Source organism: Sturnus vulgaris, chromosome 8 (assembly GCF_052056855.1).
Source record: "Sturnus vulgaris isolate bStuVul1 chromosome 8, bStuVul1.hap1, whole genome shotgun sequence".
In the NCBI taxonomy this organism is placed as follows: Eukaryota; Metazoa; Chordata; class Aves; order Passeriformes; family Sturnidae; genus Sturnus; species Sturnus vulgaris.
The window spans coordinates 4,358,212-4,378,900 of NC_142250.1; the positions used below are offsets into that span (position 1 = coordinate 4,358,212).

General features: G+C 46.1%; 1 protein-coding gene across 2 annotated transcripts in view; it reads left to right on the plus strand.

The window, feature by feature from the left end:
- PRKG1 (protein kinase cGMP-dependent 1) overlaps positions 1 to 20,689 on the plus strand; it is a 361,647-nt gene that overhangs the window by 230,430 nt on the left and 110,528 nt on the right. For both annotated transcript variants that reach the window (XM_014882250.2, XM_014882251.2), the window contains exon 5: positions 18,767 to 18,830. In XM_014882250.2, the coding sequence (XP_014737736.1) occupies positions 18,767 to 18,830 (64 nt within the window). The remainder of the gene's footprint in view (positions 1 to 18,766; positions 18,831 to 20,689) is intronic.

Consider the following 20,689-nt stretch of genomic DNA (forward strand, 5'->3'; position numbering starts at 1 on the left):
GATCCCTCCCAAAGCAGCTGATAGTCTCCTCAGAGGAGAAGGATTTCGGCAGGGCCAGGAGTCTGCTTGGAAATATTTTGCTTTTTGATCAGGCTAAGTAAAGAACTCTTCATACAGGGGCAGAAATGCAGCTGGAAACTCGGTTTCATTTTGCCTGGCTGGTAATCACATCGGCTCCTGTGTGACAAGAGGATTATTGTCTTTATCATTAGGATTATTTTTCAAATTAGGGAGGAACCTGAGCATTTCTTGACAGGTTAGAGGCTGAAGTTTAGCTTCTCTCTGGTGTTTTTCCACCTCTTCTAAGAAGAAATGCCTGAATTTCACTGCAACATCCTGGATTGCATCTTGTTAGCCATGGAAGTCCATGGAAGTGAAGTGCTCCTGTGGGAATGTTGGGTCTGCCAGGGTCAGAGATGCCTTTGGGTGGTGTTTGCTGGGATTTCTTCTCCTTGCAAAACTGTTCATTGTCTTGGGCTTATAATGGAAAACCAGCTGAGGTCTCCAGTATAATATTTTAGAGAATCCTAAACGAAACTGGGCTTAAATATGTTAAAATCCATGGAATGTTAGGGAGAGAAAGTAATGAAAAAGGGCCTTTTTCTGCACAGCTAGTGGAAAAGTTTGAGCCAAGCCTAATTACAAGGAGGATGTCTCAGGCTTCGTGTTTGAAAACTGTCTCCAAACTGCCCTTGGAGCCTAATGAAAACTGGAGTCTGCCTGCAAATCCACAATGCCAAGCAAAGCCTTCTGGAGGAGCATTAATTTGATGGAAAATGCAGCTTTGGGGCTGAATAAATCATTGACAGACTGTTTTAGAAATGAAAAAATTCATTTCTCTGGGTGCTGATTCCTCGCAGGATGAAGAGGCTCTGAGGAGGAGGAGGGCAGAGCAGTGGGTGGTGCTGGTTTGGGGTCAGACAGGCTGGGGACACTGTTGCCTGCCTGCAGCACTTGGAAGCTGAGGATGGATGCATGGATGATTAAATGGGCTGGAATTTGGCAGGGCTGGCAGGCCTGGAGAGGGGAATTAATGGCTTTGATGTTTAACTGGTGCCAGGGAAAAGCAGAGGGTGGTGGGGTTGATGTGAGGCAGAGGCTCCACGTCTCCTCTCACGCTGCTCAAGGCAACACCTCGAGGGCTCTGTCCAGTTCTGGGCCCCCCTCAGCTCCCTCCTGGGGCTCCAGCCCCTTCCCCAGCTTCATTCCCTTCCCTGCACATGCTCCAGCCCTTTGTCACAAGGAGCCCAAAATTAAACTTCCAAGGGATGCACTTGAGGACCTCACATTGCTGACAGGGCTCATAGTGAATGTTTAATGTTTGATGAGTTTCTCAGCTGTCCCTTCTAGCTGATCCCTGAATTCCTGCCCATGTTCACAGCATTCCCAAAGTCTCCAAGCCTCAAGTTTGAGTGGAGGTAGAAAACCTCAGATCCTGACAGGAATTCCAGTGTCCCTAAACACTTAGTTGTTAACTCGGAATCCTCTTATTTTAATGAAGGATTCATTGAAGTTTCAATTTGTTGTGAAGCTCTTTAGGATTTCCTAAGTGAGTTTTTAGTGCAGAGACAGCATTTTGCACATCCAGAAATTCAGCCTTGTTGGGAGCAGCCTCAACCATGGCTGCTTTCTCCTGGCACCAATTCCCAGAGAGTTCAGTAACATGGTGGTGGCTAAAAACATGCTTTGGGTTCTGTTAGAAAGGGGGATTTAGAAACACAGCTCTGAAATGAATTCCCTGGCCTGAAACATGACTGGAAGTTCAATTGCTGTGGCTGGGGAAGAGGGGAAAACTTGAGATAACTGGAATTGTGCCCACAGAGTAATGGAGTGCTTGGGTGGTGCCAATTCTTTTAAGAAATAAGTGACCGTGGGACAAGAGAAATATCAGCAAGTCCTTCAGTGGCCGTGGCCACCTTCCTGCCATGGGCTCAGTAAAAAACACCATGGCAAAGGCCAAGGGAAGGTGTTAGTCCTTCACATGGTCTAATTAGTGGTAATTGGCTGGAAGTCAGAAAGCTCCAGTGCAGATTTGATGCTGTCGCTTAAATCCACTTAGATTAGGAAGAGGTGGGGTTTTCTCCCTGCTGGGAAAGGCTGGCTGGGAATTCTGGAAAGAAGCACAGTGAATAACTCAACCCAGCAGTGTGGTTTGTAATCCAATATTCATACCCAAGGCTGCAGCCTTCATTCCATCTTTCCTTAAGGATGGTTGACAGTTATCCCATTGCCCAGCTAACCCAGCTGTGGGTGAGCAGCAAACTGATGGAAAAATGGAAATTGATGCGCCACTCGTCCCTGAAATTTTTTTATTTTTTATTTTGTTATGACAAAGCGTCGTGGAAAATGCATTTCAGTAAGAACAAAAATTTCATTAGGAATCTGATGAGCTGTCACTTTAGTTAACTCTTAACAAACACAGAGCCCTTGAGATGTATGTTGGGATGAGGATCCTGGTGTGATCCTGGTGTGCTGATTGGAATTGTCTGGGGAGGGAGACGTGGCCAGGCCTCTGTTTGTTCAGGCAAAAACAAAATAGCACAGGCTGGCTCTGGGGAGCTTTGAAATAAAGGGAATTATTGCTTCCCCTGCAGAGGGAGTGTAAAATACATGTATTCATCCAGACCCTTTTGACAGAGGGATTTTAATGTTTGTCAGTGATCTGGGTGAAACAGTTGCTGAGTGCAGCCAAATCATGTGCCATATACAAACAAAAAAAAAGCCCCAAATTAAGATGAAAAATAGGGACAATCTTTGGATCCACCTTGTTTCAGCACATCTGTACTGCAAAGTGTGTGACAGTCTGAAGGCCAAACTAAGTAAAGGTCTGGGCACAATTCCAAACTAAAAGCTCAATAACTCCAGCCCTGTGTTGGCTTGACCTCTGGGATGTGCGTGAGGACACCTCTGGATGCTCCTTGGCAGGGAATTGGGAGCTAATTTTGGCCTTGACATTACAGAGTGATGCTGCTGGAGACAAAGCCCTGGTGCAGGAAAAGCTGCTGCTTCACTGTTTGGGTGCAATGTGAGGTGTGAGGGAAGTACTGTTGCAATATTTCCTTACCTTCACAGGATAACAGCGATGATTCACGAGGAAATGGGATAGTTCTTGTATTTAGGTTGGATCTCTGCAGAATATGCAGGCTGGAGGTTGTATAAATGTGGGATTAATGCAGTGAGTTGGTTTCTATACAATTTATATGCTGTGTGTTGCTGTCTTGGAATTATTTGTTTCACATGCCTGCAGCTTGGTGAGCTCATCAATGGCTAATCTGGCAGGTAAAGCAAGAAATTTGCCTTAAACAAGTATTTTAAATGATTCCTAAGGTGGTTTAGGGAGCTTTTCCTCTTTCTTTGCTCAGAGTGACAGGTTCTTTCCTGTTTTTTTTCCTGGAGAAAACCTCTACAACCATCTGTAATTACTGGTGGAGCAAAGGGAGGGTGTCAGATCATTCCTTATTGACTTTTTTCCCCTCTCAGAGTTTAATTATCACTGCTTTTAGTTATTTGCTCTCTTTTTATCTCACTGGGGTTATCTCTGTGTGGTGTCAGAGTTGCACCCAGCTGGATAAGAGCAGTGAGGACGAGGTGGATGTGGTTTTAGAGGACGCTGGATGGTGGTGGCTCCTCCAGCTTGTCCTCCTCCCTGGCCAGCTGCTGGGGTGGCTTTTGTATCCCTCTGTGACTTACATCATTCCTAATATTCCACCTGTCCTCTGGAATTCGGGACAAGGTGAGCAATAAGTGAAGGTGATGGGCTTTATTCTCCTCCTTAAATAACCCAGGGCATGAAATTGGACTTGGATTTTAAAAGGCAAAAACCCGCTAGCCTGCAGTTTGTTCTGGCATGAAGCATTAGCCTTTACCAGGAGGAAACTCCATGGGGAATGTAGAAGTGGGATTTACATCTGTTTCATCCAAAAGCTGTCATTTCCAAACCAAAACCAACCCATATTTGAATTAAAACTCATCAAGAGTTCCTCAGGAAAGCCAGAAATATTTGTTTCAATATTTGTTACAACATTCACACAGTTCTGGCCGTTCCAAAACTACTCTTGGGTGCTCTCACAGTTTGCCAGGTGGATTTGTTTGGAAGATGTATAAATTGGGTAAATTCTTGTTTCTGACCTCGAAGATGAGAAAGGATTCTGTGTGTGCACATCTCCAGTCATCTCTCCTGAGTGAAATACATGTCCTTTACCTGGTAATTGTTGTGTTTTGTCCCAGCAGAGCCCAGGAAAGATGAGGCACAAAGCCTTTAACATGATTACAGAGAGCTGTTTAGATGTGCATCTCATTTTGTGGGACGTCTGGAGACCTGGCAGGCTGCCTTCCTCACACAAGCAGTGCTTTCCCCTCATGAAGATACAGAAATATTGGTCTAAAGATAGGCTATAATTAGCACAAAAGAAGATGTTACAGAAAGTAGCCCTTGGCACTGTTGATAGGGGATCTTGTTCATAAGCTCTTGTTGAGCATGAAATCCCCACTGAGTAAAATGAACTGATTTGATCACTAAACGCCCACAGATTATAAATTTGGTAAATTGATTATTTACTCTTTTGTGCCCCTAACTCCCAGTGACTCTTGTTGTGCCACAGAAAATTCTCAGTGGTGGGAGCCACCATGCCTGGGGCAGCAGTTTGGTTCTGGAAGTTGAGCAGGACAAGGGAATGGCTTTTAATCATTGGCATTTTGCCCTTTATTGAATGGGAAGAGTTAAAGTTGTGGTGATTTGAGGAAAAGAGAGAATATGGCTCTTCTTTGGGAGCTTCCAACTGAACTCAAACTGGGAGGAACCTTCACCAAAGTGGAGAGGAATGGAGCTCTGTCCTTTTTTCCATCAGTTTTTGAGCCAAAAATGAGGGATTCGTGTCTGGGAGTTCAAGTTCTTTTCTCACTCTTGAGCTGCCCTGAACCTGCTGGTCAGGGTGGAATGGCTGGAATCCCTGGAAATACCAAAGGCCAGGTTGGACAGGGCTTGGAGCACCCTGGGAGAGTGGAAAGTGCCTCTGCCTATGGCAGGGGTGGTACAGGATGGGCTTTGAGGTCCCTCCCAACCCAAACCATTCCATGGATTTCTGATTCCATGACCAAGGCTGGACCCCAGGACTGTGGTAAACAAAGTCAGTCAATTCTGAGGTGGGAAAAGGAAGAATTTGTAATAGGAATAGGAATTTGCTCCCCTAAAAACTTAATCTGTGTGAGCAAAAGATAGGTTTTAATTTCTGTGTCTGGACTTAATTTGGAGAAGCCTCTGGGGATTCTGGAGAGGAGTTAATGACTCACAATGTGCTTAATTACCTGTAAAGTTACTTTGTGCTGAGCAGACAGAAAGTGAGAGTTGGGCAGAGTGCAATGAAAGTTCTTTAGCCAAGACAAAAATGAAAGAGAAGGGAAAAAAGCACTGTGGTACCACAGATGTCAGTGACAAGTCCAGAAAAAAAGGTAGATTTGTATGGAATCATAGAATCCCAAAAAGAATTTAGATGGAAGGGCCTTAAAGCCCATCCAGTGCCACCCCCTTGCCATGGGCAGGGACACCTTCCACTATCCCAGGCTGCTCCAAGCCCCATCCAACCCAGACTTGAACACTTCCAGGGATGCAGGGGCAGCCACAGCTTCTCTGGGCACCCTGTTCCAGGGCCTGCCCACCCTCCCAGGGAACAATTCCTTCCCAGTATCCCATCCAGCCCTGCCCTCTGGCACTGGGAAGCCCTTAGAAGGTAAAGGACAATGGCAGCAGCTGCCTTGGCTGGGTTTTCCAAAGACCTGTGCATGACGAAGTCAGGGATGAGTTTCTGGGCCATAAATAAGTGTGGAAGTTCTGTCCTGAATGGGAAGAGACTTAAAACACTCATAAATGCTCATTAGAAAAGGAGTCACATGGATAATGTGACTGGGTAGGATCACCAACATGAAATGGTGGTTTTGGATTGTTTTTATTTCAGGGAGTTAATTCTTCTTTCACACAGGAGTCACACTGTTTTTATACTGGTATAAATCCCATTTTTGAAGCAAGTCTTAGTCATGCTACTAATGGGAGCATTTTCTCTTCAGCACCTTTAAAAGTTCTCTAAATTGTGCCTTTTATGCTCTGATATCTTAATGTTTTTATGTCCAGGCAGAGACCAGTCTGGTTTTCCTGCACCAAGTCCATTTGCACATCATAATGATCATTTTATGCATTTGTCCTCTCCTTGCATGGGATGAATTTTTAATGTGCAGGCAGAGGGTGACATTTTTATTGCTTTTACGGGCATCAGGAATGCATTTTAAATTCAATTATGTACTGTCTCTGGAAATACCACACAAGTGACTCGCCAATAAATACATCTCGTGGATTACTGGAAACTAACAGGGACAGTAATCACTGGAGTGACTTCACTGGGCCAATTTTTGTCACTCCAAAAAGTACAAGTTAATGCATATTAGCAGGAATAATTCAAGCTTCATATAGACACTGATAAACCAGCCTAATTATTTCTGGAAGGAGATGAAAAGAGTTTCTGCAGCTCAATGGAGACAAACTCACTGGGTGCCCCAGCAGCTCGATATGCAATTAGAAATCAGTGTTTTAAAGGGTAGGGGAAGTCAGAAAAGGGCATTCCATGCACTGAACAAGAGCTCAAAGAACTCGCAGAGCTGTGCTGTTGAATTGAGCTGGAGATGAAGACAAATCAGGCTTAGGCTGAAATGTCCTCAGAGGGATGGTAAAAACTCCTGAAGTTGTTAATAATTGAGCAAATTCCAGCTGACCTGCCGTGAATCACTGTTCTGTTAAGCTGCTGACAAGGAGGGGAGCAGAACCAGCTGGCCGGAGCACACCAGGAATCAATCAGAATCTGGTTTAACAAGAAAATCCAAACCGCTGGAAAACTGGGAAGATAAAATTCAAAGGAAATTGGGATCTGTGAGTGCAGGCACACACATCCATAGGCATGGGATTTGTAATGCCTTGTGGGGAGATAAAAGGTGGTATTGAAAATAAAACAATGTCACTTGAAACAAGTAATTACCGTGTAAGTCCTTATCCGGAGGAGGTAAATGGAGGACAAATCAGCATTTGCTTCCAGGCCATGGAATAACAGAGTGGTTCATGTTTGCAGGGATCATGTGCTCCTTTGAAACAGCTGAGCTTGAGCTGGTCCCACGACCACCCCAGAGAAATCTGAAGGGAGCAGATGCCCTGTCCAATACAGCCTCTATTCCTCTGCAGCTGTAGGATGGGAGATACTCAGCAGCTCCTGGATCCTCTGAGGAAGCCAGGATTGCAATCCATGACCTGGATTTTCCTGTCTGGGCTCATGGGATTTACCCTTCCAAACTACACCAGGAACCCAAGACCTTCTGTTCCCCTGTGTTCCAGGTTGAACTGATGTTTCATTAAATCCCAATCCTTCACAAAGTGTTCCCAGCACTGTCTCTGTGAGGCTCTAGATCTAAGGGACAATGGATAAGGGACAGTGTCCTTCAGCCTCTGAGCTCCACTAAAGCCCCCACTGAATTTTGGAAATGGGGGAATGAGAAAAAAACCTCAGTTTACGGGATTTCTAAATCCACTGGACTTTGCCTTCCTTCACTTTAGATGATCTTTATCACCTGATCTTCCTCCCATGTGGGTAATAACTGCTTTGAATCCATATTAAGTGACAAATGTGTTATTCCAATGACACTTAATGGGATTTTTGGGGGATGTTATTTGGAAGAACCTGGTTGTTGTGTTTTAAATCAGTCCTTGTGTGCCCACTCTGGTGCTGCTGCCCTGATCTACGTGCCTGGTCCAAAACTGAGCTGTTGAACATGTGTGAACCGTTAAAGGGAATTTTAGACATTTATCATCCCAGAGGAGTAAACTGAGTCATCTGCAAACATGTGGAATGATCATCAATAAATCAGGAATGACAGGGAGCCAGGACTGGATTTATGGAAGTGCTTTCAACACCTGTTGCTGGCCCCTTTTAACAGTATTTTGATATCTGTCAATGAGTCAGATTTTAATCTCAAGTGTTTCCTTCTGAACACATTGAATGGTGGTTTTAATCAAGATGAAATGTGGCCTTGCATAAATCAATGTACAGAAAATAAAATCTGCAAGTCAGCCGTAATTGTATCATGGTGACCTTCTTTCAATGAAAAAATGAAATAAAATAAAGCTGACTGGCATAAATCATATTTTAAAATCATTTTTGATGGGGTGGTGGAGCCACTGTTGGATGAGAACGGGCTCTGGGAATAGCCAGGCTCTTGGATGATGCTCTGGGAAAAGAGGCAGGGCAGGATATCCTGGATTATAAGCTCAGAGCAAAAACTCAGCACCAAAACCGGGTTCATTCCTTTTGGATGCATCTTCCCTGTCTTTCCCCCTTCCCTGACCTCCTCATGGGCTAATTTGGGGTCAGGTTTCCCTTCTGTCTGCTTCATGTCTGCCAGAGAAATCCTGGAATTCTGTCCTGCCTTTTATTATTTCTCTGTCCAAATATTAACCAGGGAGCCCACAGATATTCCCAACCACTCCAGTTTCAGTATTGTCTTCATCATTTTTGGAACAGGACAAGACAAAAAGGTTTGGAGGTTCAACCATGGGCCAAGGGAATGATGGAGCAGGATACTGGCAGAATTCCCTTCCTGGGATACAGAGATAACCCTATCACGTGCTGATCTGTCATCTGTTGAACAGCAATTAATTAACCTAATTGGTGGAATTTAGTGAAGTTTTCATGTTGCAGTGGAGAAAGTAATGGAAAAGAGGAAATGCTGGAGAGAGCAAAATGAAACATCTATTGGGATTCAAGCGGAGATGGATGCAATGCATGTTGGATCCAAAGGAAAAGTCCCCAGGAATTTCCATCTAATGGCAGGACAGGGTCTGTCCCAAGTGACCCATGGCTGGTCTGTCCTGCTGGTGACCACTGACCAGAAGGTTCCTCCTCTTTGCCAAACTGCTTTGGACTTGGAATGTTGCACTTTCTCCTCATGGATCATCTGAACCTGAGATGCTCCAGGTGGAAGCTTGGACGTCCTGCTCCCAACAGGACTGGGATGAGCCTGGGTGTAAGATCAAGAATTGAAGGATTGGATTTGGGATCACCAGTCCCAGATGGGCTGTGCTGGGAGACAAAGCCAGGACTGGGATGAGCCTTAGTGTGGGATCAACACTCAGGATCAATTTTGGGATCACCAGCCTCAGGTGGGCTGTGCTGGGAGAGGAAGCTGGGACTGAGATGAGCCAGTAGGATCAAGAATAGAGTTTTGGATTTGAGATCACCAGCCTGGGAAAGGAAGCCAAGAGGGTTTGACAGCAGCAGAACAGAATTGTATGGAATTATTGCAATGGGCTTCCCAGAACAGAATATTATTTTGTTTATTTTGGGTTTTTTTTTATTGTCCATTATGCTGCTTGCCTGTCTCTAAAATTCCCAAGATTATATTTCCCTAAACAATTGGATTTTTGAGCAGTGTGTGGAATCTGTCAGGCTTTATTTGATTATTTCTCCAATACAGCCCAGGCCCCTTGAAAATCCTCGACCTTTAATTCATTTCCAGCTGCAGAGGCTTTGCTGTGTGTAGGAAATTTTGGTCTCCAAGATATAAATGGAGAATCAACAGCGTTGTAAAAACTGGGATTAAATCATCCTTCTGCTTTCTTTAATTCAATAAAGGACTCAGGCTTATCCTGAAGAAAGGGATGTCCCAGTTATGGCTTTAGAGGTACTTTAAAGGTATTTGGGATTCAGTGCAAGTAATAAATCACGAGGAAGGGGGTTTTGCCCATTCATGGATTGAGATCACAGAATTGGGCTGGTTGGGATGTCCTGGGGGTCTTGCTGGGGATCTGTGGGGTTGGCAGAGCACTGCTTGTTTGTGAGAAGGTCTCAAATACCTCTGAGGTGGATTTTCATGGAGCCAATCCCAGGATTTCATCCCAGTGTGGTTGTGCTGGGTTCTCACCATGAAAGGAACAAAATTCTTTGGATTTTGGTACCATTTTTGTGGCTTATTTCTCTAGGGGTAACTAAGTCATTCTTGGAAGTCTGTTCTCATTGATGATCTCAGAAGTGATTCTCTGATGATCACTCAGAAGGGATTTTCTTTCCAGCTGTCCCACCATAAATCATCTCAGATGTATCAGCCAGAGTGAGGAGCTTAAAGTTGCTCCCAAACTCAGTGTCTGGGATTTGGTGATGCTGCCAACCACAGAGTTACCCCTGCTAACTCCCAAACTAGGAATGTTTTGGGCAGGATATCCATGTTTTTTATCCTTCTCATAGTAACTATAAACAAAAAAACCCACCTCATAGATATTTAGGTGCTTTAATGCTTTGTGAATTGTAAAGATTCAATCAACAAATGTGTCAGGGAGCAATTAAAAAAATTAAACATTTCACAGAATACTGGGATGGCTGAGGCTGAAGGGAGCTCAGAGGGCACCTGGAGCCACCTCCCTGCTCCAGCAGGGCCATCCCAGAGCACAGGGCACAGCATTGTGTGCACACAGCTCTGGAACAGCCCCAGGGAGGAGAGCCCAGAGGCTCTGTGGGCAATGTGTTCAGGGCTGGGCAGTGGCCAGGGAAGAAGTTGTGCCTCCTGTGCAGGGGGAATTGCTGGGCTCAGTCCCTGCCCGTGGCTCTGGTGCCATTGCTGGGCCCCCGGAGCAGAGCCTGGGCCCTGCTCGGAGCCCTCCCTGCACACAGGGACACCCAGGGCTGAGGGCCCCTCTCAGCTGGGGCTCCTCTCCAGCCTGAACAGCCCCAGCTCCCTCAGCCTTTCCTGGGCACCGAGATGCTCCAGGCCCTTCCTCAGCGCCGCAGCCTCCGCTGGCCCCGCTCCAGGAGCTCCCTGGCCCTTTCAGGTCCCTTTGCTTTGGGGAAGTTGCCCGGGAGAATGTGAAAAACTGATGATTCAGAGGATGTTAAAAACATTTACAGCTTATCTTTCTTTTGTATACATGTAATTCTGAAGGCAGAAAATGATGTGATCTCTGTGATATGTTCATTTAATGGGGGTGGTTAAAAGAAGGAATGCAGTGTTCCAGCAGCAAACAGGGCTGTGCTTGGAAAGGGTGTCAGTGGCTCCATGAAAAAGAGATGATTATGAAGCTGTCAAGTGCAGCAGACATCTCTTAAATGCAAGACTCCTGCCTTCATTCAGTCTTGGATATGATGTAAATACCCAATTTAGAGGAAAGAGAGACAACGTGCATACAAATGCCACTTGTCCCTTATTTACACTCACTGTGATTTTGACACATTGACGAGTGTTAAGGATCTCTTTTGAGGCACACCATGAAATCTGTCCCAAAAATCTTTTGTTTTTTATCTTATGTGAGGTAATGGTCTTCCTTGGATTTCATTCTGGTGCTCCAGGGTTGCAAGGCCAGGCTGGATGGGGCTTGGAACAAGCTGGGATAGTGGAAGGTGTCCCTGCCCATGACACAGGGTGGCACTGGATGAGCTGCAAGGTCCCTCAATCTGAACATCCTGGGATTCTGTGGTTCAATCAAGAAGCAGAAAATTGGCTTGGTGCACCCAGTCTGGCTGGGTCTGTCCAGAGGTTGAAGGCTGAGGTTTCATTTCCCATGAAATGCCCTAGACAAAGGGAAAAAATGCAGGAGAGAAACTCCTTGACAGCAAACTGTTTTGAAGAGGTAATTACAGTGCAAGCCAAAGACAATTTAATTTCAGCCGTATTGCGAATGCAGGATCATAAAAATCAGTGTTCAAGGCTGTGAGGCTTTGCATGACAGCTTTTATCTTTAATCACCAGTGTATTTATATCAAACAGAGTGTGGCCAGATGGACCAGGACAGTGATTGTCCCTCTGTGCTGGCCCTGCTGAAGGACCTCGAGGGCTGTGTCCAGTTCTGACCCTCCTGGCCAGAGAGCCCTGGAGGGGCTGGAGCGTGTCCAGGGAAGGGAACAGAGCTGGGGAAGGGGCTGGAGCCCCAGGAGAGGCTGAGGGAGCTGGGAAAGGGGCTGAGGCTGGAGAAAAGGAGGCTCAGGGGGAACCTTCTGGCTCTGCACAACTCCCTGACAGGAGGGGACAGCCAGGGGGGGTCGGGCTCTGCTGCCAGGGAACAGGGACAGGACAAGGGGAAACGGCCTCAGGCTGTGCCAGGGGAGGCTCATGTTGGAGAGCAGGAGGAATTTCTCCATGGAAAGGGTGCTCAGGCCTTGGCAGGGGCTGCCCAGGGAGGTTTGGAGTGCCCATCCCTGGAGGTGTCCAAGGAAGGGCTGGATGTGGCACTCAGTGCTCTGGGCTGGGGACAAGGTGGGCATCGGGAACAGCTTGGACTCCATGGGCTGGGAGGGCTTTTCCAGCCTCAGGGATCCTGGGATTTTGTGATAGAATATTATTGGAAAAGCTGGGTGAGTTGAAGGCAGAAAAATTCTTCTTTGGGACTGCAGGTAGAATTTGATTTGCGATTATGAAGAAATACCACATGTTAGAACCCAAAATCATCCCATAATATCCTTTAAGGATTCCAGCAGGAGCAGGTTCCCTTTGTAAGGTGGCTCAGGAGCAGCAGCATGAACCCTATGCCTGGAGATGAGCAACCAGAACTGTGCCTGTCCAAACTTCACTGCAGTTCCCAGGGTGGCTGCTCCTTCTGCTGTGCCCTTACAGTTCTTAGGGAGCAATTGTCCCTTTCAAGATGAATCATCCTGAGTGAATTCATGTGCAATGGGAGGATGGGGTTCACATACCTGCTAATTACTCTCCCTCCCTTTCATGCTGACAGCAACAATGGAACTTTTCTTTTAAATCAAGTCCCATCTCCCCAGTGGCTGCCAAAGGAGATGCAGTAGGAGGGCTCTCTGTGATAATGAAGCCCTGTCAGGGAGAGGCAGGGATTGACAGGAGCAAGGCAAAATACTCCTCCAGAGTTCCTCCTCTGCCTATTGAACACAAACAGAGCCTGGGCCGAAAGAGAGTCCCTGAAAGTGTTCAAAAACCACGGAGATGTGGTGGAGAGGGACCATGATGGACATGGCAGTGTTGGACTCTGGTCTTGGAGGTCTTTCCAGCCTTTGTGATTGTGATCCTTTTGAGATCGTGCTCCCCTCAGGGAAACTGGGAGTCCTGGTCTTGTGATATCAGCAGATCCCTTGGCATTCTTGGTATCCTTTCAGTAGAAGAGGGAAAAATGCAATTCTTGGTACTTGCTTTACTTCAGTATTTGCTCATCAGGGATAAGATCAGTTCTGCTTCTCTCCCGTTTTCCTGTGTAGTAGGGCTTAGGGTATAACCAGATCTCTGAAAACAAATGTCCCACAACCTCCTTTCAGAATTTTATTTTCCTGATAAGAGCCGTGTAATGAGTGGCAGAGCGTTCAAACTGTAGCTGTTCCATTTTCACCCTCTCCAAAATGAGTGATTGTGGATTGTTTACTGCCTGTGTGGCTTTAGCACAGCAGACAAATCATCTGCAGCACCTGCAGAGCAAATCCCTCTTTCTGAGGTTTCTGTTCCACGAGGTGCTTCCAAGGCCAACTTAAAGTGAAATTAATGGGAATGTGAGTGGCTGTCACCCTCTCTGTCCCTTCCTCTGGTTCTCTATTATTCTTTGAGCTGTGTCCTTTTCTGGGCCCTCACAGCCAGAGAGTCCTGGAGGGGTTGGAGCATGTCCAGGGAATGGAGCAGAGCTGGAGAAAGGTTCAGGTTGGAGAGCAGGAGGAATTTCTCCATGGAAAGGGTGCTCAGGCCTTGGCAGGGGCTGCCCAGGGAGGTTTGGAGTGCCCATCCCTGGAGGTGTCCAAGGAAGGGCTGGAGGTGGCACTCAGTGCTCTGGGCTGGGGACAAGGTGGACATTGGGAACAGACTGGACTCCAGGGGCTGGGAGGGCTTTTCCCATCTCCGAAATTCCATGAATCCAAGCAAAGCATTTGGGAAATTGCTACAAGAAAACCAGCTTTGAGTTAGCAATTACCTGAGTGACTGGGGAAGGACTGAGGTTTTTGGAGAAATAGATACACCTTTCCTGAAATTAATTTCTTCCACTTCTCTTGTGGGTACTATGAATGAAAATAACCAGTAGTTGATCCTCCAAATAACATTTATTAATCTGACAGAAAAGAGAAATTATTTTGATCCAGCAGTCTGCAACACAAAAGGAATGTACCTGTGTGGGTGAGGAGGCCCTGGCACAGGGTGCCCAGAGCAGCTGGGACTGCCCTTGGATCCCTTGGAAGTGTCCAAGGTAAGGTTGGATGGCCCTTGAAGCAGCCTGGGATAGTGGAAGGTGTCCCTGCCCATGGCAGGGGGTGGCACTGGATGAGCTTTAAGGTCCCTTCCAATCCCAGCCACTCTGATTCTATGAAATTATGCCAGGACCATGATCCCAAAGGAGCCAGCATTCCCTCCCTGACACAACTGGGAGCCCAGTGGGAGGCTGCCTGTACAGCTTGAGTTGTCCAAATTACCATTTTTTGGTGATACCCCAAATCAAGGACCAGCTTGGGCTGATCAAATGTAGCCTCACTTCTTCAGAAGCTGAGACAGAGCTGTAGGAACATCCCAAGTGTGCTAAGCAAGGACATTTGCATTTTTCAGCCTTCATTTCAGTTGAGTGCCAAAAAAGAAGTTTCAAGGAACTCAGCCTTAATTTCTTTTTACTGGAGTGTTGGAGTCTAGAGTTCTGCTTACCCATGGCACAGAGTGGTGACAACAACTGCTCAACAGTTGTGATGGTGCCAAGCAGCAATAAAAGAGAGAGGTTTTGTTCCAGGCTTAACCCAGGAGAAACACCTGCCACTGACCTGGATGAGCACCCTCACTGAACACCTTTCAAAAGTTTGGGAATGCATCTTGAAAGGGATTTAGAGAGTGAATAGTTGCTTTTATATGCTGGAAGCAGAGCAGAGCCAGGAGCCCTGCGAGTTGTGGTGTGTGTCAGAAGATAAATGTCCTGTCAGAGCTGGCAGTGCTGCCACCGAGCGCGTCTGAGGCTGCAAACAACGCCTTGGGCCACAGCCAGCACTGCCTGGAAGCACTTGCTGCTTCCTCCGGGAGCCATCCCATGGGATGGATCACAGGGATGAATCTAAGTGTGGTTAATGGGGATGTTGCTTCTACCTGAAAGTTGAGAGCAGCTTGGTGACTGCATCCCCAGGGATGGAGCCACGACCTTTCCCACTTCCTTCGGGTTGGGCATATCCCTGCTCCTCCACGGGGACAGGGATTCAATCCATGGATGTTTTAGCACAGCTGTTCTCCCTGAGTTTGGCAGCTGGTGCTGGGCACATTGAGCTCTCTGGGAAAATGTATCATGGTTGGAGCCAGGCAGAATCGCTCCAGACAGGGAGCGATTCCCCACGGGAAATTCTCCTGGGTCCAGGAACTGCCATCCCTACACAATGTTCCACGGCTGAGCAGTGGGGAATGCAGCCAGGAAAATGTCACCTCTCCTCCTTCTCCTGCTCACTGTCCAGGGTGTAGGGGCAGGGATGGCAGTCTCCTGATAAAATGCTGTTTTGTGGATGGATTAAAATCATCCAGTTTATTGCATTTTCTGTTAAAACTCAAATCCTTGGAGCTAGGGGTCTGCTTTGCCTCTTTGTTTGGTGCCTCTGTGGGGTGGCCTGGATCCTCCTGTGAATCCTGGGCTGTACTTATGCCAGGGGATCCTATCAAATAGGCATGCATAATTTGGTATCCATACTTTTTAACACCCATATCACCTTCAAGAACTTAGAGGAGCAGAGGGTCTGCAGGTGAGCAGGAGGTCAGTTGTGAATAGCTCTAGTCCATCCCCAGCTGGATTCCATAACCTCATCCAGGGAGTGGATTCAGGGCAGGTGGAGAAATTATTCATTAAGTGGAATAAGAATAAGCTGGAGAAAGTCCCTTGTAAGGATGGGATAAGCAGAGTAGAAGGAGCCTCGATCATGCTTGAGAGATTGAGGCTGCTCTTGTTTTCTCTACAATTGAATCACAATCATTAAACTGGAAGAAACTTCCAAGATCATTGAGTCTGGCTTTTCCTGGGCAAAGTGGGAGATGGTTGTGGAAAAAGAGGAACAAGTGAAATCCTTCACTTGTTACTGTCTGGAGTGGGTGTTTAAAAATCTTCATTGTTGATGGGATTTAAGGAGCAGTGGGAGGAGAACTTGTTGGAAGAATTCTGGGTTAGTTTGACCCTGCTTTCTGGGGCAGAACAATTGTTCCTTAATCACCTGGAACAGCGTTTGCTGCAATTTCTTCTACCCTAAATACATCCCAACTCAAGGGCTGAATGTTTGCCCTTCTTTAGTTTCAGCCTCTTTCAGATAGTTGTAGAAAGGGAAATACAATTTTCCTGCCTCTTGGTGTGGTGATCAAAGATTCCCCAGGAGGTTTTGTGCTCCCGTTTGCCTCCATCCCTTGTGTTTTCCCACTTGGAGCAATTTGCAGCTCAGTTGTTTTGCTCAAGGCTCTCCCCGGAGAGCTGAGGCTCCCTTTGCCTTCCAGGGTACCTGGAAATAATCATGGAAACACTCCTTTTGTACACAAGTCCTTCAACAATCCAGGCAGTTCTTGGAGGGAATCAAGACTCTGTTTTATGAATACATTTAATATTGTCCTGTGGAGAGCAGAGGGGGATTTTTATTGACCTGGAGAATCAAGTCTTGCTCTCCTTTTAACAAAAAAACTCAAATATTTGGCTGTTTTGTCACTTCTGTCTGTTTAGGGGAATTCTGGCCTGCCATAAACCCCAATAAATCTGGGATATTAGTGATGTAATTCCATGATGTGTTGGTGCTTGTTTTGTCAAGAAATTGCTTTTCCTGTGATTTGCTCTACTGCAGAGTTGAAGTTCTAGGCTTTTCTCATGGTACAAGTTGGAATTTGCTAAGAACTTAAGGCCTATTTCCCTGTTTTTTTATGGATTTGGTCCATTATACATGTCTTTAACTACCCTCCCTTGGATTTCACAGGCGTAATTATCCCTAAAAAAATGTCCTGTGGTGGGTTCCCCCACAGTTTGGGAGTTAAAAGGTACAACCACACTAAAATCTGACCACTTGTCCAAGGCTGTTATTATCTCCTATAAGTTCATTCCTCATTTGGGAATGCTGGAATTGATGTAATGATCTTTCATTTTATGCTTAGGCCTGGCCATCACAGAATTCCTGTCCAGTTGTTTGATTGTTCCTGTTACAATGTGAGCCCAGGTGCTCCTAGTAATAAAAGTGCTCTTCCTAGGGGAAAAAAAGCTGTTGTTGAGAGCAGGAAAGGTGATATTTTTCTGCATTTATCTGCCCAGGTTTGTCTTGTTATCATTAAATAGATTAAATGGAAATGACTTTTTTTTTTTTTTAATTAAAAAGAAGGCTAAATGATAAGAGAATAATTTAGGTTGGAAAAGACATTAAAGGTCAAGTCCAACTGTTCCCTCAGCACTGTTGAGCCCCACACTGACCCATATCCCTAAGTTCCATTGCTGTTAAACCCTTCCAGGGATGCTGTTTCCCCCTGGGCAGCCCCTGCCGAGGCCTGAGCACCCTTTCCATGGAGAAATTCCTCCTGCTGTCCAACCTGAGCCTCCCCTGGCACAGCTTGAGGCCGTTTCCCCTTGTCCTGTCCCTGTTCCCTGGCAGCAGAGCCCGACCCCCCCTGGCTGTCCCCTCCTGTCAGGGAGTTGTGCAGAGCCAGAAGGTTCCCCCTGAGCCTCCTTTTCTCCTTAAATTCCCCCAGTGCCCCCCCTGCCATGGGTAGGGACACCTTCCACTATCCCAGATTGCTCCAAGCTCCAGAGTCCACAGTGTCCCACCTGGCCTTGGACACTTCCATGAATCCAGGGGCAGCTTTTCTGGCCATGGTGCACTTTGGGTTAAATTTTTGTTGTGTCTGTGTGTTTCCTTCGGCATCACCTGGGAATATTGATGGTGGATCTCAGGTTTTTATGGAGAATAGAGGATGAGAAACCAGAATACTGCACATCACAGGCTGACTGAGGATGTGAGGTCCTTTGGTTCAGGTTGGCCTGGACCATGTTCTGGTGGCTTTTTGGTCTCTCCAAGGAAGATAATTCCACAGCCTCCCTGGGTGGGCTGTAAGGCAGTGGAGATCCAGCTTCAAAGTCAGGATACTCCCTGGAGGTTTGGACACCCAGACTCGTGTCCCCCATCCTGCTCCAGACTGATTTAGGTGCAGTCCTATGGACCCTGGGTCAGGGGACTCTTCATGGCTGCATCACCTTCTCATCCCAGCCTGGCCTGGCAGCCTTTCCTGAGGGAATTGCTGCCAAACAAGTGACAGAGTCGCCTTTTTGGCCAAAGAAAAGCTACAAATTTGGCTGTAAAACTGCCAGGGAAGTGTTCAGAAACAAGGCCCCGAGGGCTTGGATGGTGGCTCAGTGCTGCAGAGCTCTGTGCTCTGCCCTCTGTCCATCCAGGTGTGGTTTCACTCTTCTATCTGGGGCTGCTTGCAGCTCTTCTTCCCTGCTCATTTTTGTCTTGCATTTTATTTCTGGGGTGCTGAAGCAGACCAGGAAGGAATATGACTGAGTAGGTTTGTGGCATGCAGGAATTCCAATGGATCCTGCATGGATCCCTAGTTGATTACCAGCTTTAGGGGTGGCTCTCCAGAGTTTTATTCCTGTGGTTTCCCATCATCACCAAATCCATCCTGGCTGCTAGAAAAGGAGCAGCTTTCCATGATATCTTTTTCCTGTTCAGCCCCAGAGCATGAGGGAAAAGTTTCAGGAAGACAGAGGGGAGGAAAGCAGCTGGATCTGTGCCCTGTGTAAAGGGATCCATTAATCGAGGTTTCTTTTGTATTGCAGCGTTCCCACATTCCAGAGCCTTCCAGAGGAGATCCTCAGTAAGCTTGCAGATGTCCTGGAAGAGGTAAGTGCTTTGAATATTGGGACTTTATGAGCTCAGAACATTCTGCTGGTGATATCCAGCCTCTTCTTTTTCCCTAAAGAGGAGCTCCCCAGTTTGGCAGCCATTGAGGCCGTGAGAGGAGTTGTGGGGAAAATGAATCCAGGTTTGAACAGGTTTTATACATTTTTAAATTGGAATTTTATCCAACTGGGGAGTGAATCAATCATTTCCTGTGGTATCCAGAAGGGAATGAGCTTCTCCAGCCTTTGGGTGAGTCATGGGGAGGAGGGGAATGTGAAAACCTGGTCTCATTTCAGATTTGATGGGACACTTATGTTGGAGAGTATTTTAAAGGTGTAATAGAAAAAATGCTCTGGGAAGAGTTCCAGCAGTGTTGAGATGTGCGGATGGAGTTGGGCTTTGCCTGCCTGGCTTTAACTGAGGTCTCGTTAGGGTCAGTCTTTTAATAATAATTTTAAACAATAAGGAAATCACCCACAAAACACCAACCAGAAAAAAAGACACAAAAAACCCTACAACCCCTCTAAAATGCAAAAATACCTAACCTACACCCTACAAAAAAAACCCCAAAAAACCAACCCCCCCCCCCCCCAACCTTGCCCCATAAGCAGATGTAAAATGGATAGAAAATATTTGGGTCTTATCATAGTTTCCCCCCATATTTTATTCCCATGATGCTCCCTTCTGGGTCTGAGGAATTCAATATCCCAGCAAGTCATTAACAAAACCTTCCAAAAGGTGATTTAAGTGCAGGAAATGTGTGTGTGACAGTAATTTATTTCATTACTGCTTGCTTGTCTTCTTCCATGCCTCTCCATCAGGGAAGATGTTTCTGTGGATTTGGAGGAAAAGCACTACTGACATCGGAGTTGATTTGAATTCCTTTTTTTCTGAGCCTTGCTGGGGTGTTGTTCCTTCTCTGCCTTTTTGTTTAGTGCCCAGATAAATTTTGTGGCTCCAACATATCAGCTGTTTGTCACCCCGAATAATTGCATAGTCACAGATAAGCTTTATTCCCTTTACTGCCAGGGAATGCTCTGATTTAGAGAAAAAAAGGATATGAATTCCCTCTGCCGTAAATTCCATCTGCCTATCTCAAAACCCCACTCCCAACCAGAATTTGCTTGGATTACATCACCAGCATTAAGCTCCTTATCAAGAGTTAAGGAGGAGAATAAAGTCCATAAAACTTTTCCAGAAACACTTAAATCTTTGTGGCAGGGGGAAAAAAAATTCTTAATAAGTATCAGTGAAGAAATGAAACACGAAAGCAGCATTTGTGGGGAATAAATCTGGGGGTTTAGGGTAGATGCTCCCAGTTTCCTGCTTGGAATCAGCATTATTTCCTCTGGGTTTGTCTTGGATTGAATAGGTTGTGTTTTGCATAAATTAAAAATAAAAAGTCACTCTCAGATCTGTATATTTAGATATCAACTGCCACCTGGCTACAGCTCCCTTTCCATAGGTTACACCTCTGAGGTATTGGAAAACCCCTCTGGAATTATTAATATTACATGGAAAAACGTGTCTGGTGACTCACACAGGGATTATCTGAGAGGCACCAACATTGCCAATAATTTCAGTTTGTAAGGATTTAGCAAATGGAATTAAAATCCTGAAGGGATTAGGATGGGGAGTCTGTTCCTGGCATGGCCAAGGAGTAGGACAAGCTTTTGGTGGGCATGGGCAGCACTCAGAGATTTGGGCTGGGATTTCCTCCTTTCCCTCTTTTTCCCACTTCATTTTTTGGGGGGTTCTGTGGCATAAAATCAGGATTTCTTTCCTGGCCTTAAGTTGCTTCACATTCTGGCAGTGTTTTTCCTCTTTAAGGTTATTCCCTGTGCTATTCAAAACTTGTA